The sequence below is a fragment of the Erythrolamprus reginae genome, chromosome 10 (assembly GCF_031021105.1).
Source record: "Erythrolamprus reginae isolate rEryReg1 chromosome 10, rEryReg1.hap1, whole genome shotgun sequence".
NCBI lineage: Eukaryota > Metazoa > Chordata > Lepidosauria > Squamata > Dipsadidae > Erythrolamprus > Erythrolamprus reginae.
The window spans coordinates 12674615-12696452 of record NC_091959.1 but is presented as its reverse complement, the minus strand read 5'-3'; the positions used below and the strand labels follow the sequence as shown (position 1 = coordinate 12696452).

General features: G+C 41.1%; 1 protein-coding gene across 1 annotated transcript; it reads left to right on the top strand.

Moving 5' to 3' along the window:
• Positions 1 to 6963: 6963 nt before the first annotated feature.
• On the top strand, positions 6964 to 21554 carry ABHD17C (abhydrolase domain containing 17C, depalmitoylase). The gene is made up of 3 exons (XM_070763587.1): positions 6964 to 8678; positions 18020 to 18199; positions 19934 to 21554. The coding sequence occupies exons 1-3, from the start codon at positions 8161 to 8163 to the stop codon at positions 20151 to 20153; spliced, it is 918 nt and encodes a 305-aa protein (XP_070619688.1). The 5' UTR covers positions 6964 to 8160; the 3' UTR covers positions 20154 to 21554.
• Positions 21555 to 21838: the final 284 nt, after the last annotated feature.

Here is a 21838-nt window from a genome sequence, read left to right as displayed (position 1 = left end):
GACTCCCAAAACAGAAGCAGCTGGACTTCACATTAAATGGCCTCTGTAACAGAGTCACAGTTTGGATGAATAGGTAGGTTTTTAAAAAAAATGCTTTTAAAAAGCTGTTGATTATCAAACATCTGATAGTCAGAATCTTTTTTTAACCTTTTACAGTATTTTTACTACCTGTTCCAACAAATAAGTAGTAAAAATGGTTTTTTAAAAAGGTTTTTTTTAAAGTTTATTTTTATTATTATTGTTTCTTCATTGCTTATTTACAACGATTGACTTCTATGTCAATCATTGTTGTACCTCATGATTCTTGACAAATCTATATTTTCTTTTATGTACACTGAGAGCATATGCACCAAGGCAAATTTCTTGTGTGTCCAATCACACGTGGCCAATAAAGAATTCTATTCTATTTTGTCAAGTATGTATTTGTAGTATGCAAAGATATAACAATGTTTATATATATGATATTGGTACTAATAATAGAGAAACATTAGGACGGGGACAGTAGGCATGTGGTACACTTATGCATGTCCCTTACTGACCTCTTAGGAATTGGGTGACATCAAGAGTGGATAGTCTAAGGGTAAAGTTTTGGGGGTTTAGGTGATGATACTACAGAGTCAGGGAGTGAGTTCCATGCATTAACTATTCAGTTGCTAAGCTCATATTTCCTACAGTCGATTTTGGAGTGGTTTACTTTGAGTTTGTATCTGTTCTGTGCCCAAGTATTGTTGTGGTTGAAGCTGAAGTAGTCGTTGACAGGAGGGATGTTGTAGCATCATCTTCATCATCATCATTCATCAGCTGTTACAATCAACTTTGCTGAGCTTCCTTGGAACCTTTTTTTTTTTAAAAACCTCTTTTTAAAAGCATTTTTTACTACCAGTTCAGAGAACCGGAAGCATTTGTTACTACCTGTTCTGGCAAAACCGGTAAAATTTCGCCCATGATCTGTATGTTCTGTATGACTACTGTAATGCTCTCTACATGGGGCTACCTTTGAAAAGTGTTCGGAAACTTCAGATCGTGCAGAATGCAGCTGCGAGAGCAATCATGGGCTTTCCCAGAAATGCCCATGTAACACCAACACTCCGCAGTCTGCATTGGTTGCCGATCAATTTCCGTTCACAATTCAAAGTGTTGGTTATGACCTATAAAGCCCTTCATGGCATCGGACCAGAATATCTACGAGACCGCCTTCTGCCGCACGAATCCCAGCGACCGATTAGGTCCCACAGAGTGGGCCTTCTCTGGGTCCCGTCAACAAAACAATGTCGTTTGGCAGGGCCCAGGGAAAGAGCTTTCTCTGTGGAGGCCCCAACCCTCTGGAACCAACTCCCCCCGGAGATTAGAATTGCCCCCACCCTCCTCGCCTTTCGCAAGCTCCTAAAAACCCACCTCTGCCATCAGGCATGGGGGAACTGAGATATTCTTTCCCCCTAAGCCTTTACAATTTATGCATGGTATGTTTGTTTGTATGTATGTTTGGTTTTAGAATTAAGTGTTTTTTAGCTGTTTTGTATTGGATTTACATGCTGTTTTTATTCTGTTGTTAGCCGCCCCAAGTCTGCGGAGAGGGGTGGCATACAAATCCAATAAATGAAATGAAATGGGAAGGCAAACTTTGAAGGGAAATTTGCTCTCAATTTTCTAGATGAGAGAGAAAAAGGAAGTTTATTTATTTATTATTTTATTTATTTATTACTTAGATTTGTATGCCGCCCCTCTCCGAAGACTAGTTCTAGTGTTGATGTTTCCAACAAGGCAGTGGTTCTTCATTCAAGAAGAACTGATATATGAATGGAAGCTCTTGAGCTGATGATAGCACTGAATAATCATGAGCAACTATTGGAGAAGTTTAAGAAAACAATGAAGGAGGAAATGGCAGGAAACTCACCCCGAGGCTTACGGAATCGCTCAAAGGAAATTGTTCCATTGGGGAAAGGATGGGTGGGGTTTTAAAAAAAACAACCCCTTTTCTGTATTTGCTCCCATTAACCTTTCTCCTTCCATGCTGATGTAAGCAGCAAGGCAGAGTAATCCTAATGGGATCAAGGTGGTTGCAGAAGTAAAATTGGCAATCTACAACTGCAATTTATTTTTCTTCGCCTTTACATTTTTCTTGGCATGAATCAAAGGAACTGCTCCATGGATTGTCTCTACTGTACAAGCCCTTACTCTACGGCGAAGGCTCTTGTCAGGATGTGGGAGACCAATAGAACTTTATTTTTTAAAAAAATAAAAATAAAAACTTGCAGAATCAGGCTGAGTAATTTCCTTATATTGTGATATCAGTTGGTTTAGCAGGGTTGCTTGCCTAATTTTGGTGCGTCAGTTCTTTTATGAGGGGTGGTTTTGGCACCTGCTATACATCGAATTTCCAGGTGGGGAAAGGGACAGAGGAACATCCTTCCTTACTATGCAAGAAAATGGCAGTATTTCCATTTCAAAGTCTCCAGTGAAAGAACAGAACAAGGAAAGCCCTCACCATAGGGTGGAAATGTGTTAAGAATTACGACACTATCATCTATAAAAGAAACATTGGGATTTTATTAGTAATGTCCTTACAACGGCATTGTGTTATTGGAACAGCCATTGCGTTAATTTGAGTAAATGGATTGAGACTTGCAGGATATAAAAATCAAATATAATAACAATAATAATAATAATAATAATAATAATAACAACAACAAGTTGGGAGGGACCCTGAAGGTCTTCTAGTCCAACCCCCTGCTTAGGCAGGAAACCCTACACTACTTCAGACAAATGGTTATCCAACATCTGCTTAAAAACTTCCAATGTTGGGACATTCACAACTTCTGGAGGCAAGCTGTTCCACTGATCAACCGTTCTGACTGCCAGGAAATTTCTCCTTAGTTCTAAGTTGCTTCTCTCCATGTTTAGTTTCGGCCCATTGCTTCTTGTTTTGCCCTCAGGTGCTTTGGAGAACAGCTTGACTCCCTCTTCTTTGTGGCAACCTCTGAGATACTAGAAGACTGCTATCATGTCATCCCTGGTCCTTCTTTTCATTAAACCCAGTTTAATGCCCAGTTTCTGCAACTGTTCTTCATGTTTTAGCCTCCAGTCCCTTAATCATCTTTGTCGCTCTTCTCTGCACTTTTTCTAGTCTCAATATCCTTTTTGCATCATGAATGCAAACTGAATGCAGTATTCCAAATGTGGCCTTACCAAGACCTTACAAAGTGGTATTAACACATGATTTTGATTCTATCCCTCTGTTAATGTAGCCTAGAACTGTGTTGGCTTCTTTGGCAGCTGCTGCACACAGCTGGCTCCTATATAAATGGTTGTCCACTAGGACTCCAAGATCCCTCTCTACCCTACTCCATCCCAGTCCAACTAATTTAAAAGCAAATTTGAACTACAATACTGAACATGCAGGTTAAAATGTATTGAATGTTGGGAAGCAATTCCTGGATAGCCTGAATTAAGACATCTCAGTTAATCACAATAGCTACGGATTTTAGTTTATACAGTAGTCAAAGTCTATGTCACAACCACTGATGATGAAGAGGATGAAATTGACTGGTTCTGTGAAGCTCCACAGCACCTTATAGAATTAACACCATAAAATGATGTCCTTATCATCATGGGGAATTGGAATCCTAAAGTAGGAAGCCAAAGGATAACTGGAATAGCAAGGAAGTTTGGCCTTGGAGTACAAAATGAAGCAGGGCACAGGCTGATAGAATTTTGTCAAGAGGATATGATGGTCATAGAAAACACTCTTTTTCCAACAATCCAGGAGACGACTCACGAGATGGTCAACACAGAAATCAGTTTGACTATGTGCTCTGCAGCCAAAGATGGAACTCTATACAGTCAGTAAAAATAAGACCAGGAGATGACTGTGGCTCAGGTCATGAGCTACTCATTGCAAAATTTAGGCTTAAATTGAAGAAAGTAGAGAAAAGTGTTATATTTTATGATTTATGATGAATGTATCTTTATGATAACTACTGTTAAATCCTTACTTGATGAAGGATTACACGCTCGTGGTAACGGTATGCTTTATTAACAATGAGTAACGGTTACAGAATAAGCAATAGACAACATGGCCGTGCCCGGCAGCTATATATATGCCGGGCTGCCAACCAATCACATTATAGCATTTTCCCACCCAAGGAATATGGGGCGGGTACAATGCCTAACTGTCCTCTGGACACAACACCCCTTCCTACCTGGTTGGTCATGATTTATCACTTGCAGCTTTTATGTACACTGAGAGCTTATGCACAGAAGACAAATTCCTTATGTGTCCAAACACATTTGGCCAAAAAAGAATTCTATTATAGAAGAGAATTTTTTTTTGTGGCAAAGAATTTTTTAATTTTTCTCTCCAATCACAATACAGTAAAAAAAAACCACCATACCAACACCAACAAGTTGCTTACAATAAGTCAATTTCAAAAAATTATGGTCTGCAAGTCCAAGAGAATTCTTTTATTGGCAAAGTGTGATTGGACACACAAGGAATTTATCTTTGGTGAATATACTCTCAGTGTACATAAAAGAAAAGATACATTTTTCAAGAATCATGAGGTATAACACTTAATGATTGTCATAAGGGTCAAATAAGCAATGAGGAAACTATTAATAAAAATCTTAAGGATACAAGCAACAGGTTACAGTCATATGGTCATAAGTGGGAGGAAATGGGTGATAGGAACGATGAGAAAAAAACTAGTAGTAATAGCAGTGCAGACTTAGTAAATAGTTTGATAGTGTTGAGGGATATTGACTGGTTACTAATATGATTTGATTGCTTATAATGTACTATCATTAAGTATTTCATCTTATGATTCTTGATGAATGTATCTTTTTTATTTATTTATTTAGCTATAATAAAGCTATTTATAAGCTATTCTCTAATATAGTCAAGCTCTAATATAGTCAAAAGCTCTTATTAATTAATTAATTAGATTTATATGTCGCCCTTCTCCGAGTACTGGGGTGGCTAACAGCATATAATATAACAATACTGTACAACGGCAAATCTAATTAAATTTAAAATTACAATCTAAAAATCCAATATTTAAAAACCATACCAGTTCAATATTTTCTTTTATGTACCCTGAGAGCACGTGCACCAAAAAACAAACTCCTTGTGTGTCCAATCATACTTGGCCAATAATAGAATAGAATAGAATAGAATAGAATAGAATTTTATTGGCCAAGTGTGATTGGACACACAAGGAATTTGTCTTGGTGCATATGCTCTCAACGTACATAAAATAAAATATACATTTGTCAAGAATCATGTGGTACAACACTTAATGATTGTCATAGGGGTCAAATAAGCAATGAAGAAGCAATATTAATAAAAATCTTAGGATATATGCAACAAGTTACAGTCATACAGTCAACATGGGAGGAAATGGGTGATAGGAATGATGAGGAAAACTAGTAGAATAGAAGTGCAGATTTAGTAGAAAGTCTGACAGTGTTGAGGGAATTATTTGTTTAGTAGAGTGATGGCGTTCGGGAAAAAACTGTTCTTGTGTCTAGTTGTCTTGGTGTGCAGTGCTCTGTAGCGACGTTTTGAGGGTAGGAGTTGAAACAATTTGTGTCCAGGATGTGAGGGGTCAGTAAATATTTTACCCGCCCTCTTTTTGACTCGTGCAGTATACAGGTCCTCAATGGAAGGCAGATTGGCAGCAATTGTTTTTTCTGCAATTCTGATTATCCTCTGAAGTCTGTGTCGGTCCTGTTGGGTTGCAGCACCAAACCAGACAGTTATAGAGGTGCAGATGACAGACTCAATGATTCCTCTATAGAACTGAATCAGCAGCTCCTTGGGCAGTTTGAGCTTCCTGAGCTGGCGCAGAAAGAACATTCTTTGTTGTGCTTTTTTGATGATGTTTTTGATGTTAGGTGACCATTTTAGGTCTTGAGATATGATAGAACCTAGAAATTTGAAGGTCTCTACAGTTGATACTGTGTTGTCTAGTATTGTGAGAGGTGGAAGGGTGGAAGGGTTTCTCTTAAAGTCTACCACCATTTCTACAGTTTTGAGTATGTTCAGTTCTAGATTGTTCTGGTCACACCACAAGGATAGTTGTTCAACTTCCCGTCTGTATGCAGATTCATCATTGTCTCGAATGAGTCCAATCACTGTTGTATCATCTGCAAACTTCAGTAGTTTAACAGATGGATCGTATGAGATGCAGTCATTAGTGTATAAAGAGAAGAGAAGTGGTGAAAGTACACAGCCTTGGGGGGCACCTGTGCTAATTGTACATATATCTGATGTGATTTTTCCTAGCTTCACCTGCTGCTTCCTGTCTGTTAGGAAGCTTGTGATCCACTTACAAGTGTGTTCAGGTACCGCTAGCTGATTTAATTTGGTTAAGAGAATGTCCGGTATGATGGTATTGAATGCTGAACTGAAGTCCACAAAGAGGACCCTGGCGTAGGTCATTGGAGATTCAAGATGTTGAAGGATGTAGTGTAGAGCCAAATTAATAGCATCATCTGTTGATCTATTTGCTCGGTATGCAAATTGCTCGGTATGCAAAATTCTATTCTATTCTATTCTAATGTTTTGCTTAATCGTAATGCCAAAAACGGGTCTACTCAGAAGTAACCCCATGTCAAGTCTGCACAGTGCCACTTCAGACACGGATCAAAGCGATGGAGCCTGAACAGGACCAGCTAAACGCGCCGGATTCCTGCACGTGCCAAAAGCCGGCTAAAATTAGGGCGGGCTTGTTCCGATGGAAGAGCAGCAACAGCAGCAGCAGTTTTAGCTGCGCCTGTCCAGGGGACAGTAATAAGTCGCGGTAGGACTCTATGGTTACCGGGGAGAGAAGGGACGAAAAACTGGGAAAGAGCGCGCAAGCGCAGAAGGGTGAGATGGAGGAAAAGGAGGAGAAAAAAACCCAATCCCTCTTTCGGATTGGTCGATCGGTCTTTTTCCCCTCTCTCCCTCTTCTTCTTTCCGGCGGTCTGTTAAAGTGCTCTTCTTTCGCGGCCCAGCCGCGGGAAACGGGGCGGGCCGTGACCCGGAAGTGAACCCCCGCTCGTCGCCGACTCGATTGGGAGGAGGGAAAAGGTAGTCCGGGGAAAAGAAGACGAGGGCGAAGGCAGGGCCCGGCCTTGCTTCCGAAGCCGCCGGCTCGCCTCCTTTCCCGCTTCCATCTCGGGGACGCCCCTTGCGGCCGCCTGGAGGGCGAAGAAGGCGGGAAGAGGGGGCCGCCTGACTATCCGGGCCTGGGTTTTTCCCCTCTCTCGAGGCCTTCTCTGCTCCGTCCCTTGAAGCCCCCCCCCCTTTCCCTCACTTCCTCGAGGCCGCCTTGAACGTGAAGAAGCAGCTTAGGGGGGCGAGGGCCCTTTGGGTAGGGTAGGCCATTCCCTTTGTTGGGTGGGTGGGTGGTCTCCCTAATTTTAGAGGGAGGGGGATAAAGCCAGAGGAAAGGGCTCTAGTAGAGGAGGAGGGGGGATAAAGCCAGAGGGAGGGGCTCTAGCAGAGGCTTGGGAGAGGGTGGGCTTCAAACAAGGTAGGTGGGCGTCCCAAGAATTAGAAGCCTTCAGGGATTAAAAAGAGAACGAGGGAGAGGTATTTTGGGGATGGGGGCAATTTGAGAGGGGCTTTGTTCATTTTGACAGCGGCTTCGTTGAGGAAGGGGATAAAATCTTGGAATAAGGGCTGCCATAATTTCATTTTTCCAAAAAAAACCCACCCATAAAGGTGCTGCGTTTTCCTCAGAAGAGAATGATAGATTTTGCTCTCTCTCCATAAAGCCTTGTTGGTTTAGTGAGGAGTCCGTTAGAGATCATGCTGGGTTTAGGTACCTGGGGTAGGTGACAGTTCATACGTGGAGGTGCTGTGGTCGATAAAAAGAGAGGCTGGATACCCAGCAGCTAAGGCTCACACCTGGGAACCATCCTTTATTGGGGCTCAGGGGGTGTTTCTGGAGAAAAATTGAGGATGGACTTCGTTGCTCGGTGCCCTTTCAGCTGTTCCTAGAAGCCATGGACTCCTTGGGCGGGAATTTTTAAAAGAGTATAATTCTGCGAGCGGATTAAACGGGTCACCTCCAATCTGCATCACTTGAAGTTAAACATTTCCGCCGGGGATCGTCACCTCGAGTTCTTTTCCCTGTCTCTTCTCCGTGTGGTTTTTGCCATCCAGCATCTCTGATGCCAGAACAAGGCCCCAGAATGAACGGTTTCTCTCTAGGCGAGCTATGTTGGCTCTTCTGCTGCCCGCCTTGCCCCAGTCGCATAGCGGCCAAACTGGCTTTTTTGCCCCCGGAACCCACCTACACTGTGATGCAACTAGAACAGCAAGAAAGTGCTGCTACGGTGGGGACGCCGACCAGCAGCTGTAGCCTCCATTTGACTGAAAGGGCCGACTGGCAGTATTCCCAACGAGAGCTGGATGCTGTCGAAGTCTTCTTTTCGCGCACGTCCCGGGATAATCGGCTGGGGTGCATGTTTGTCCGCTGCGCTCCTTCTAGCCGGTACACCCTGCTTTTCTCTCACGGCAATGCTGTCGACCTGGGCCAGATGTGCAGCTTCTATATTGGCCTCGGCTCCCGCATCAACTGTAATGTCTTCTCCTATGATTACTCGGGTTATGGAGTCAGCACTGGTAAACCATCAGAAAAAAATCTCTATGCAGACATCGATGCTGCTTGGCAGGCTTTAAGAACAAGGTAAATGCATGATGAGCAAAAAAATAATAATAATAACCTGAGGAAATGGTGGCAGGTATTTTTGATCGCGTCTTTGTGATTATTATTATTATTATTATTATTATTATTTATTAGATTTGTATGCTGCCCCTCTCCGAAGACTCGGGGCGGCTCACAACAGTAATACAAAAACAATATAACAGTGAGACAAATCTAATATTAAAATAAAACATATCTAAAACCCCAACAATTTAAAACCATACAACACATACATACCAAACATAAAATATAAAAGCCTGGGGGAGGATGTCTCAGTTCCCCCATGCCTGGCGATAAAGGTGGGTCTTGAGTAATTTGCGAAAGACAAGGAGGGTGGGGGCCGTTCTAATCTCGGGGGAGTTGATTCCAGAAGGCCGGGGCCGCCACAGAGAAGGCTCTTCTCCTGGGGCCCGCCAAACAACATTGTTTGGTCGACGAGACCCGGAGAAGGCCAACTCTGTGGGACCTTATCGGCCGCTGGGATTTGTGCGGTAGAAGGCGGTTCCGGATGTATTCTGGTCCAATGCCATGTAGGGCTTTAAAGGCCATTACCAACACTGAATTGTGACCGGAAACCGATCAGCAGCCAGTGCAGGCCACGGAGTGTTGCAGAAACGTGGGTGAATCTAGGGAGCCCCATGATGGCTCTCGCGGCCGCGTTCTGCACGATCTAAAGTTTCCAAACACTTTTCAAGGGTAGCCCCATGTAGAGAGCATGATGCTACCCTGTTTGGAGCCATATGATTACGAGAATCTTCACTGATACAACTGTGATGACTGTTGTATTCTTTTGTTGTTGTTTGTTTGCAGTCATGTTTGCAATGCTGGCTTTGTTGCCATCCCAGATATTCAGCTACTGTCAGTTCTTGCATGTAAGAGACCTTTGTGGTTCTTAAATAGAAAGCTTCTTACTGCCAATGCTACACAACAAATCTTCCTTAAACAGTTCAATTTTATACAAAATTGCAGTCTTTCTTGAGTGTCTCTGATTGAACTGAAAACTCCTGTTCTCAATGAAGAGGGTGTGAAAATTATGTTCAGTTACCTGGAAATGAGTCCAACTGAGCATAATAGAGGGGATTACAGGCAGTCCTCAATTAGGACCAGAATTTCTATTGCTAAGCAAGCCTGCGGTTAAATGAGTCACCCCCATTTTTACAACCTTTCTTTGCCAGGGCAGTTAAGCGAATCTTACTTCCTCCATTGATTTTGCTTGACTAAAGCCTGCAAATGCTGATCACATGACCCCTGGCACATTGCAACCATCACAAATATGTTTTCCAAGGTATCCACATTTTGATCCAGATTTTACAGGATGCTACGGCGGTTATAAGCATGGAGATCTACTATAAGACGTTCTTTTCAGTTCCATTGTAACTGAACCCAAACAAACGATTGTAAGTCAAGGACTGTCTGTTTTGAATACTTAGGCCCAAGCTTACATATAGTATACAGTGGTACCTCGAGATACGAACCCCTCGAGATACGAACCCGGGGTTTGGAAATTTTTTGCCTCTTGTTTCAAACTTTTTCCAGCTTACAAACTCACCGCAGATCGCAAAATGGCGCTCCGCTGGGTCCGCTGCCCGGCTGTCACCTTTTAAAACAGCCAGGGGGCATCTCGGCGTTCTACCGAACCCGAACTTTTCGGGTTTGGGAGGCCTCCGAGAAGCACCGCCGCCCGGCTGTCACCTTCTGAAACAGCCGGGGGGCTTCTCGGCGTTCTCCTGAACGCTGAACTCGGAAGTTCGGCAAAAGTTTCAGAAGGTGGCAGCCGGGTGGCAGCGCTTCTCAGCAGCCACCCAAACCCGAAAAGTTCGGGTTTGGGTTCGGGAGAACGCCGAGAAGCCCCCCGGCTGTTTTAAAAGGTGACAGCTGGGCGGCGGCACCCAGCGGAGTGCCATTTTGTGATTTTTTCCCCCCCTTGCACGCATTAATTGCTTTTACATTGTTTCCTATGGGAAACATTGTTTCGTCTTACGAACTTTTCGCCTTATGAACCACCTTCCGGCACCAATTAAGTTCGTAAGACGAGGTATTACTGTATTATGCTCTATGACTAGTAATCTCTCAGTTTGGGTTCTATAGGTGAGATCTAGTTAGTATTGTTGCTAATCATGCAGTCAGCTGGAGTTGGGCTCTACTCAGAGATGTTTTGTTTTTACTGCCTCCTATTTTGAAGTGAACAACAGAATAACAGAATTGGAAGGGACCTTGGAGGTCTTCTAGTCCAACTCCTGCTCAAGCAGGAAACCCTACATGTGGTCCTCAAACTTGGCAACCTTAAGACCCGCTATGCTATGCTAAGCTATCTGGAGAATTCCGGGAGTTGAAGTCCACAAGTCTTAAGGTTGCCAAGTTTGAAGACCTCTGCCCTCCACCATTTCAACAAGACAGTTGAGATCAGAGGGTAAATAACACTCCTTCCATCATAAGGAAATTGTGGTGCAATTTTCCCCCAAACCTCCCCCTTTACACAGACTTCTTTATCTTGATGAGAAAGCAAGTTCCTTTCCTTTTGCACCTGTGTGTTTTTATAATTTCTGTAATCTAAGTAAAAGGAACTATCTAAATCTGTTTGGAATATGGTAACTCCCTTTTCAGCTGTGGTGAATGCACACATATTTAGCTCTTAATGTTTTATTCTTTGTGTAGCATCGAACAAGTTTTATTTTATTTTCTAAACCAGAAAGGTACATGGGGCGTGCTCACCATAGAATAATCACAGGTTATTAAGTCCCAGTCCTATTTAATAAAAGTACTGATTATATTCAGTCAAGGAACTGAGATGCAATGAGCTGGCATAATTTTTGCTGAGCAAGAGCTTTCTGTTGTTAATTGCAAAGTAATATTCAGTAACTGATAACAGAGAAAAGTAATTGTTCAGAAGTCTGATCAGGGTTGAAGCGCCTTATAATGAGCTGAGAAAGATTAATTTCTTCCTGAATTGCCTTCATTTTTGTTCTGTCGGGCTCTCTGGTAGACTGCTCCCAAAAATTCACAGGTACAAATTTCAGACACACACACGTTTGAAAATTCAAAACAATGTTCTTTATAATGAAAATTCACTTAAACTAAACCCTCTTTTGGTATAGCAAAGAGCACTTGTCTCCAAACAAACTGGAAATTTGTACAAGTCCCTTATCAGTTCTGTGATACTTAGCTTGCAGCTGTGAGGCAATTCACAGTCCTTCTTCTTTCACACTTTGCTCTGGTTGAGTTTCAAAGCGGGGGAAAATCAGCACACAAAAGGTCAAAGTCAGTAAAGCAGTCACGAAACACAACGATCAGATAATCCTCCACAATGGCCAAACCCACAGGCTGCTCTTTATAGCAGCCTCACTAATTACCACAGCCCCACCCAACCACAGGTGGCCTCATTTTCTTTGATAATAATCTCTCAGTTGTTGCCTATGCATCGCTCTCCGCATGCGTGGCTGTATCATTAACTCTTGTTCTGAATCCAAGGAGGAGCTAGATAATTGATCTCCTTCTGAGCTGTCTGCCACACTCTCCTCCTCCCTGTCACTCATGTCTTCTTGGTCAGAGGAGCCTTCATCAGCAGATTCCACGGGGGGGGGGGGCGGAATAGGCCTGCAGCTGGGCCAGAGCTAACCACAACACATTTTGATACACTTTCTAAAAAAGTGAAATAGAGAATCAGAGCAATGCTGCAAGAGAAGGATGGTTTTATACATACTCTGCACTTAACCATTGGTTTATTTCCCAATTGGATTTAGATAACTCAACTGTCTTGAAATAAATACTTCCTAGTGTGATTAAGTCAGCAGGGTTTAATCTTTCCTATGGTCAAGCTTTTATTTATTGCTTAGAATTGTGTCTAGTGATTCAAGCCAAGATACCGGTTTCCAGATTCGCTGTATGAGGCAAAAATGCATTGCTTCAGCCATACTTTTAAAACTATGTTTTACTAAAATGATCCCTTTTAATTTTTTGCTTTTATGCGAAAATATTAATTCTTTATCCTTTGTTAAATGATAAGAGTCTGGGTTTCGAGAAAACATCAGAAACTTAAAAATGCCTTTCCTGCAAATCAGTAACTAACTTTTGATATAAGCAAATGTGGTAAACTTCCACTAAAGTCTGGCTTTTATACCTTAGGCTGCATTATGTTGCCAGGTTTTTATTCAATAATCCACAAACTTAAAAATGTATTAAACTCTTCGACCGTGTTTTATAAACAATACCATAATGGTTTTGCACATACACTAATCTATAATGAAAACAAAAACAGCTAACAGTGTGAGAATCTACTCTATTCAACAACAGTGGCTTAAACAGACGGGCTACAAAAATGGTGGAAGGTCTTAAGCATAAAACGTATCAGGAAAGACTTAATGAACTCAATCTGTATAGTCTGGAGGACAGAAGGAAAAGGGGGGACATGATCGAAACATTTAAATATGTTAAAGGGTTAAATAAGGTCCAGGAGGGAAGTGTTTTTAATAGGAAAGTGAACACAAGAACAAGGGGACACAATCTGAAGTTAGTTGGGGGGAAGATCAAAAGCAACATGAGAAAATATTATTTGACTGAAAGAGTAGTAGATCCTTGGAACAAACTTCCAGCAGACGTAGATAAATCCACAGTAACTGAATTTAAACATATATCCATCCTAAGATAAAATACAGAAAATAATATAAGGGCAGACTAGATGGACCATGAGGTCTTTTTCTGCCGTCAGACTTCTATGTTTCCAACATCCTTATTGGTTGTTATGTGCATATACATTGCATAAGAACCAAAGTTATCACATGTTAGGTCTGCACTCCACTGTGCTCTAGGAGGCTTATATGGGATGCTCTCCATTTTATCTCCAAAAAAAAAGAGGCTTTGAGGTAGGTATGATAGAGAGAAAAACTTATCCAAAGTCACTAAGTGAATTTGCCTAGATGAAGGTGTGTTTGGGTCTCACTCAAAAACAGCACTATTTGTTAGGGCTTGTGTTTTTTAAGGTGGACTGGAGCCATTTTTACTCATCACAGGTGGGTGGTTATTTATAAGACAACTTCCTGTTAATATTAGATGCCTGTAAAGGATTCAGATTGGTGATGGGGAAGGAGGAGGAAAGCTTGTATCATGTTCCAGAAAACCTGAAGGAGAATTTCCTTCACTGGGCATCTATTGCAGAATTGTTTGCAAGAGCTTGAGTTTGAACAGATATTGTGTATCTCCAATTCCAAACAAAACAAAACACCATAAAGAAATGTTGCTTTCTTTTGAATTACTGTATTAATAGTTTGGTCAGTGAAGGGAATCCTTAAGTGGCTTCCTTCTTGGGATAAACAGTCCTTGAGATTTCTAATATTTCCTTTGCTGAAGGACATCTTCAATTAAATGCAACTAATTCAACGTGCATACAAAAGTTAGCTTTTCTGAACAAACCAGACTGGTTTTTTTTTTTAAAAAAAGGCCCTGTGCAAGAGTTTATGGTTGTAACTCGAAAACCTAGGGCTTTGTGTTTAACCTTATCCAATGAAAAATTTTATGCCATGCTTTGCAAAGAATTTCCTTACATTGGACAAGACCAGTACTAGTTAGCAGTTGATATAAGAAGTGGCTGTTGCATTTAGCTCCGTCCACCCTTTCTATAGAAAAATAACTTTGGGAATTCAGAGAGTAAGTGGCAACTAGGTTTAAGTAACAGTTTGCACAAAGTACCATGTTGGAAAAGCTAAATATTTATTCTCAAGCTAATGTTTCACATGGGGGGGAGGGTAACACTATCCCAAAGCTGTATTTGTAAAAGGACAGATGGAGTAAGTCCCAATGGGGTTTTATTTAAGCTGCGTTGGAATCTTTCTGGAATTAAAAAGGTGGCATGGTAGTAAAAATCCTAGTTTTTGTGCTGTTCAAATAAGGCAGCCGGGGATGTGTATATTAACTGGAATAGGAACAGCAATAGTGCTTAGACTTATATACCACTTTATAGTGCTTTACAGTCTCTCTCTAAGCGGTTTACAAAGCCCGCCTGTTGCCCCCAACAATCTGAGTTTCCATTTTGCCAACTTTAGAAAGATGGAAGGCTGAGTCACCCTTGAGCCAGTCAAGAATCGAACTACTGACAGTGTGAGCAGAGTTAGCCAGCAATACTGCATTCTAACCACTGAGCTACCCCTGCTCTGATATTCTCAGGGATCTGGGAGAAAAGACAACTATTAAAGCCAAATTGGGTTTAAAGTATGCTTCAGATCCAGCAAAAGGAGTGAGAAAATGTATTTTAAAGTGTCAGTTCCTTCAGATAGTCAGTATTGAACTGCAGGCAGCTGGCAGTCCGCGGAATTAGCCTGCAGTACTGCATTGTAACCACAGCTCTTTGTGTTATTTGTTTCAGGTTTTCAGAATTTCAAATTCTAAAGTATTTCTGTAAGTTAGAAAATATCACCCCAATTTTGTGGGAGAAGGGTCTCCTTTTGGGGGGGAATAGTAGCTTGCAAGGCAGCATCGAGCCAGTGCGGTTTATATGCAAAATTGCTGCTGTTGAAGCACTGATCCGATTCCTTATCTAGCTATATATTTATATATACAATTACCCCCATCCTCTCTCCCCCCATAAAAAGACCCTCATAAAAGTCTGATTATTAGAGAACAAGAGGCAAAGAGTGGGATGCTCCTTTATCAGACTCTGACCTGTAAAAGAGAAGGGAAAAAAAACAACCTTTGAAATCTTTTCTCAGCATTTTTGTCAATCAGAATACAGTGGTCCCCCGATTATCGCGAGGGTTCCGTTCCAGGACCCCTCGCAATGATCGGTTTTTCGCGAAGTAGCGGTGCTGAAGTAAAAACACCATCTGCGCATGCGCAGATGGTGTTTTTACTTCCGCCACAGCAGCGAGGAGCCGAAGATTGGGGTTTCCCCACCGCCCACGCAAACTCCTCGCTGCTGCCGCGCCCTCTGCTTGTCCGCCCGCCGCGTGCCCGCCCTTCGCCCGCCCACGCCGTTCGCTCGCGCCGCTTCCCAGCTGAGTCCTGAAGCAAACTTCCGCGTTTGGCTTCAGGACTCAGCTGGGAAGTGGCGCTGGGGTTTCCCCGCCGCCCACGCAAACTCCTCGCTGCTGCCGCGCCCGCCGCTTGTCCACCCGCCGCTTGTCCGCTGCCTGCCCGCGTGCCCACCCTTCACCCGCCCACGCCGTTCGCTCGCGCCGCTTCCCAGCTGAGTCCTGAAGCGAACTTCCGCGTTTGGCTTCAGGACTCAGCTGGGAAGCGGCGCTGGGGTTTCCCGCCAGCAAGAGGGGGAAGACCCAGGGAAGCCGCCCAGCAGCTGATCTGCCCGGCGCCATGTACGCATGCGTGGCCATAGAAAAAAGGGCGCGCATGCGCAGATGGTGTTTTTACTTCCGGGTTGAAAAATCGCGATATAGCGTTTCGCAATTATCGAGATCGCGAAACTCGGGGGACCACTGTATACAAATTCTGGTACATGATTAGCTCTGCCATAACAAATTGGCTCTCATAACAGCGTGGATACTTGTTTAACAGCTTATACATATATTTTGTTGCAGATCTGACTTCCCCTTTCTTTTACACAGTTTTGTTTTTAAAGCAACGCCGTTGTGGTCTTCAATTTATGCCATGTTTAAATTGGTTTGGGAAAAGCTGGGCCTGACATTTCTGGTGCGCCTTCTGATGTCCGTTTATGTGGACACCGTGTTTTCATTTTGGAATGCAAGCGCACTGTCAGCCAGTCTCCAAATGTACTAAACTTTCTACCTTTTCAACTCTGTATCTTTCCACCGTGCCCATCTTTTCTACTACCTTCCTCCAAGCATGCGTTTGGCATCCTGTTGTTTTAGGGATTTTCTGTAAGGGATGATCTGTCCAAGAAGCAGCTTGCTCATAAATTTTATTCTGCAGGTTCCATAAAGTCACATCGGTTTTGTGTTTTCTTAGAGACATCCCTCCCCCCTTTTTTTTTCCTTCAAAGAAAATATTTTTAAGAGTGAGTCCAACAACTCGCCTTCAAAATGCATGGGGCTACTAGGGACGTGGCTCAGACAGCCTGCAGGGCAAATATGTTCAATTAATGCTTTAAATGTATCTATGCCATTATCTTATGCATGCACCAAAATCAATCATGCCATAGTCATCATATACACTTTATGATGAATGCCAAAGTGTCTTCACACCAACCATTTGAAATAAGCAGGATTTCCCACTGTACAAGCAGGGAAACTGAGGCAGAAATCAATTATTGTTCAGATCCACATAGTGCTTCATGCCTAGGCCTGGGAAAGCCTCATATGGTAAATATTTGTTCAAATAATGTATAATAATTAATTGCCTCTTTCATTCATCTTTCCTGACTTATTTATTTATTTATTTATTTATTTGATTTGATTTGATTTGATTTGATTTGTATGCCGCCCCTCTCCGGAGACTCGGGGCAGCTAACAACAGTGGTAAAAACAACATGCGACAATCCAATACTAAAACAGCTAAAAACCCTTATTATAAAAACCAATCATACATACAAACATACCATGCATAAATTGTAGCAGCCTAGGAGGAAATAATATCTCAGTTCTCCCATGCCTGACGGCAGAGGTTGGTTTTAAGGAGCTTACGAAAGGCAAGGAAGGGTGGGAGTTATTCTAATCTCTGGGGGGAGCTGGTTCCAGAGGACCGGGGCTGCCACAGAGAAGGCTCTTCCCCTGGGTCCCGCCAAATGACATTGTTTAGTTGACGGGACTTGGAGAAGGCCCACTCTGTGAGACCTAACTGGTCGCTGGGATTCGTGCGGCAGAAGGCGGTCCCGGAGATAATCTGGTCCGGTGCCATGACTTCCCTTCTTCACCCCATCTTTTCCTAATATCTTCTTACTGCATGAGGAACTTGGCATTGGCTGTCTGAAATATTGATTTGTCTAACTGAAATAGAAAGTATTTACAGTATTAAGAAAATGTATTAAACACTTAGTTATGTGGCAAGATGTGAAACATATTTCTCTGACAGAGAAATATAGTGGTGGTTACTGTCCAGATATACAGAATTAAGGCCAAAATGATAACTCGGTTGATAAATTCATGCTTTTTCTCTTTTATGTATTTCCCATTATCATACCTCGAGTGTAATTCATGTTTGCATATGAGCTATATATAAAGCCGTATCAATAATATATTCCCAGAACTGTATAGAGCCATCCCAGGATTTGACTGTGTTAGTAGTATATATCTTATATCTAAAAAAGTATTTTTTTTCTAAAAATGTTATATCTTTTTTTTAAAAATGGGTTTTTTTAAAAGAAAGAATTACTTTTTTAAAAAATGAGGCACATATCTGATCTCCTTTGCTTCCTCTTGCAGGTATGGTGTCAGTCCTGAAAACATCATTCTTTATGGACAGAGTATTGGAACTGTTCCCACAGTAGACCTGGCATCTCGGTACGAGTGTGCAGCTGTAATCCTTCATTCACCTTTGATGTCCGGATTGAGGGTAGCTTTCCCTGACACCAGAAAAACATATTGCTTCGATGCTTTTCCAAGGTATGTGCAGAATTCCATCGGTAGGAAGCACCATTCATTAAATAACAGTTAAATTCCATATGTAACCTTAAAGAAAAAAAACCCTTACAGGTACATTGCAAATTGTGAAAAGGGTAATAAAAATCTGGGGTCTAAAAGTATAGCAGCACACAGCTGAGCAGCGTTAGATGGGGAAAATAGCTTAATTCCATTGTCTCTGAAGTAAAATTGATATTTGGGTGATTACGCTGAGCCTTTCCTCGCTGGGACACCCCACCTTCAGACTTCCGTTGCCAGCGAAGCACCCGTTTTTGCGATGCTGGGATTCTCCTGCAGCATCGCAAAAACACGGAAGTCCGGAGATGTGGTTTGCCATGGAGGGGAGCCTCAGGGGAATCCCAGCAGCGCAAAAATGGGCGCTTCGGCTGACAAAAGGGGTGAGTTTTGGGCTTGCACGCATTAATCGCTTTTCCATTGATTCCTATGGGAAACATTGTTTCATCTTACAAATTTTTCACCTTACGAACCTCATCCTGGAACCAATTAAGTTCGTAAGACAAGGTATCACTGTATGTAGAACAGTTCATTTCGGGTATATTTTCCTAAAATTATTGGATGGGTGGGTGGGTGGATGGGTAGATAGATGGATGGATGGATGGATTAGATAGATAGATAGATAGATAGATAGATAGATAGATAGATAGATAGATAGATAGATAGATAGATAGATAGATAGATAGATAGATAAAGCACAATATATAATTTAACAAAATTATATAACAAAATTATAAAATTATTATTATATAATAAAAATATAATATATATAATAAATAAAATAATAATAATAATAATAATAATAATAATAATAATAATAATAATAATAATAATATATAATAATTTTGTCTTCTGGGATGTCCAATAATTTCATGACCAATAATTTCAAACAATTTCCCCCTAAATTAACTGTTATTAGCTTATTTATCATTCTTTTTTTTCTTCCCCCTAATTTATCCAAAAAAATGCCCCATAAAAAAACAATACTCATTTGTATAGTTTTCCTAAACTATTCTTATACTTCTCATATTCTAAAACACGAAGAACGGTTGCAGGAACTGGGCAGGGCTAGCTTAATGAAAAGAAGGACCAGGGGAGACATGATAGCAGTGTTCCAATATCTCGGGTTGCCACAAAGAAGAGGGAGTCAACCTATTCTCCAAAGCACCTGAGGGTAGAACAAGAAGCAATGGGTGGAAAGTAAACAAGGAGAGAAGCAACTGAGAACTAAGGAGAAATTTCCTGACAGTCAAAACGGTTGACCAGTGGAACAGCTTGCCTCCAGAAGTTGTGAGTGCCCCAACAGTGGAGGTTTTTAAGCAGATGTTGGGGAACCATTTGTCTGAAGTAGTGTAGGATTTCCTGCCTAAGCAGGGGGTTGGACTAGAAGACCTCCAAAGTCCCTTCCAACTATTGTTGTTGTTGTTATTATATTAGTTTCCATTATTTTATCGACCATTATTTATTTATTATTTAGATTTGTATGCCGCCCCTCTCCGCAGAGTCGGAAAATCATTTAGTATACTGTATTTCATTTAGTATATTTTCATTTAGTATATCATTTAGTATATTAGCAAATCATTTAGTATATTTTCCCAATTATGTCTATAAGTGATCTCATTTATAACATAATACATATACATAAATCATTTTTAAAAAATTCAATTAATAACCTATTTACTTTTGTGCTTCTTTTCTCAGCATCGACAAAATTTCAAAAGTCACCTCTCCTGTTTTGGTGATTCACGGTACCGAAGATGAAGTCATAGATTTTTCCCACGGTTTGGCAATGTACGAGCGATGCCCTAGGGCTGTGGAGCCCCTTTGGGTGGAAGGGGCTGGTCACAACGACATAGAGCTCTATGCACAATATCTAGAACGGCTAAAACAGTTCATATCTCACGAACTCCCTAATTCCTGAAGATACCTTTACAGTACTTGACGGGGGTTTTTTTCTCCTTTAATTTTTTTTCCCCCTTTGCTTTTTTTTTAAACCTCATTTTAACTGTGAATAGAAGAATTTACCTGTTTTTGCACATGCATTAACTGGATTTAACTGTCATAGCTTTATACTATGAAGAAAAGCCCTTTGGATAGGGCGGATCCAATCAAGTCTTGACTCTTTTTATATCAGGAAACTTTTCTGATGGCCACTACTGTAACCCACACAATATTTTGTACTTACACTAGAAGAGCTGGAGATGTAGAAGGACAATGGATGGACATGACACTATTTAAGTGCAGGATAATATCCACATTTTTCTATCCTTCCCTTCAGGTAGTTTGTCTTAGATATCTGTATGTATAGGGTTTTTTTTTCTTCTTTCTTCCCTCTGTCTCTTTCTTTTTCCTTCTCTCTTTTTAAAACCTTCCCGTGATCTGGAATGCAAAGGATCTGGAACACAACTTCAGTCTTAGAGCATTTCCCTTGTCACGTTTTTAAAAACTGTGTTATTGTAACTGGAAAGGAATTTTGTGGTGATTTTTTTCGTTGCGTTTCTTAGGGGAGCATTTTTTGGGGGTGACTTTTTTCCTTCCTTAACTACAATATTGAACGAAAATTTCTGGAGAGTGCCCACAGGTTGATTACGTGGAGGCAATTCTCGAGCAACATTTCAGTTGTCTTTTTTTCTTTGCAAATTTACAAAATGAAATACTTGGAAAGTTATAATAAACTAAATGGATATTAACTCCTTTTAAAAAAATAAAAACTGGAAGAAATGTATACATTTACTAACCCCCATTCCTAAAATAATGTTCTCAATCTTAAATAAGAGCCAGTTTTGGCAGTTACTTGTGTGATTTGCATTCCTTTTAAGGTTCTTTTTTAAAAAAAATATTGTATATAAGCGGGTTTTCTTTAATGCATAACTCCTGGCAATTGATACAATTGAAGTCTAGTTAACAAATTCTGGTTTGTATATGAATATGTTTTGTTATAAGTTTTTATCCCTACCTTGCTTTGCTATTAAAGGTTTTATAAGATTACCAGGGCAACTAACAAATTGCACATTCATTTTTTTGATGAATTTGTGTAACCCTTTCATTGAAACTGGTCCCTTTTTGTTGTTGTTTGTTTGTTTGTTTGTTTGTTTAGGGGAATTTTTTTCATTCTGACACTGGAATTGCACAGAATATGCAAAACACTTTTTAAATCATTACACTAAAAGGCCTAAAGTTTTATCCCCAAGTTGAACGGCCTTAAATGTACTGTAAGCCTTTGATTGTTGTACAAACAGATTGCAATTGATTATGGTTTGTGTATTTGTTGCCAGAAGGCAACAACAGTGGTTGTAATGGAATAAAGGATGCATGGAATAGAGATTGCCAATCATTGTGTTACTTTTTCCTAATCGCTGTACTGTAATGGAGAATGCATAACCAAATATTTCTGTTGTCTGCCAAATGATAGAAGGAAGAAAGAAGCTTTCAGTTGAGATATTATTTTGTTGCGGTATGGAAGCATGGCGAATGATATTGTTTGAATCAAAAAAAGGAATTTAAATTGCTAATACCCATTTTAGACAGAGCCTCTCTTTTGGGATCATTTTGTGTTCTGCCCTGTATTGGCTATTCTGGGTTTAGTTGTCTTTGATTTTACACAAA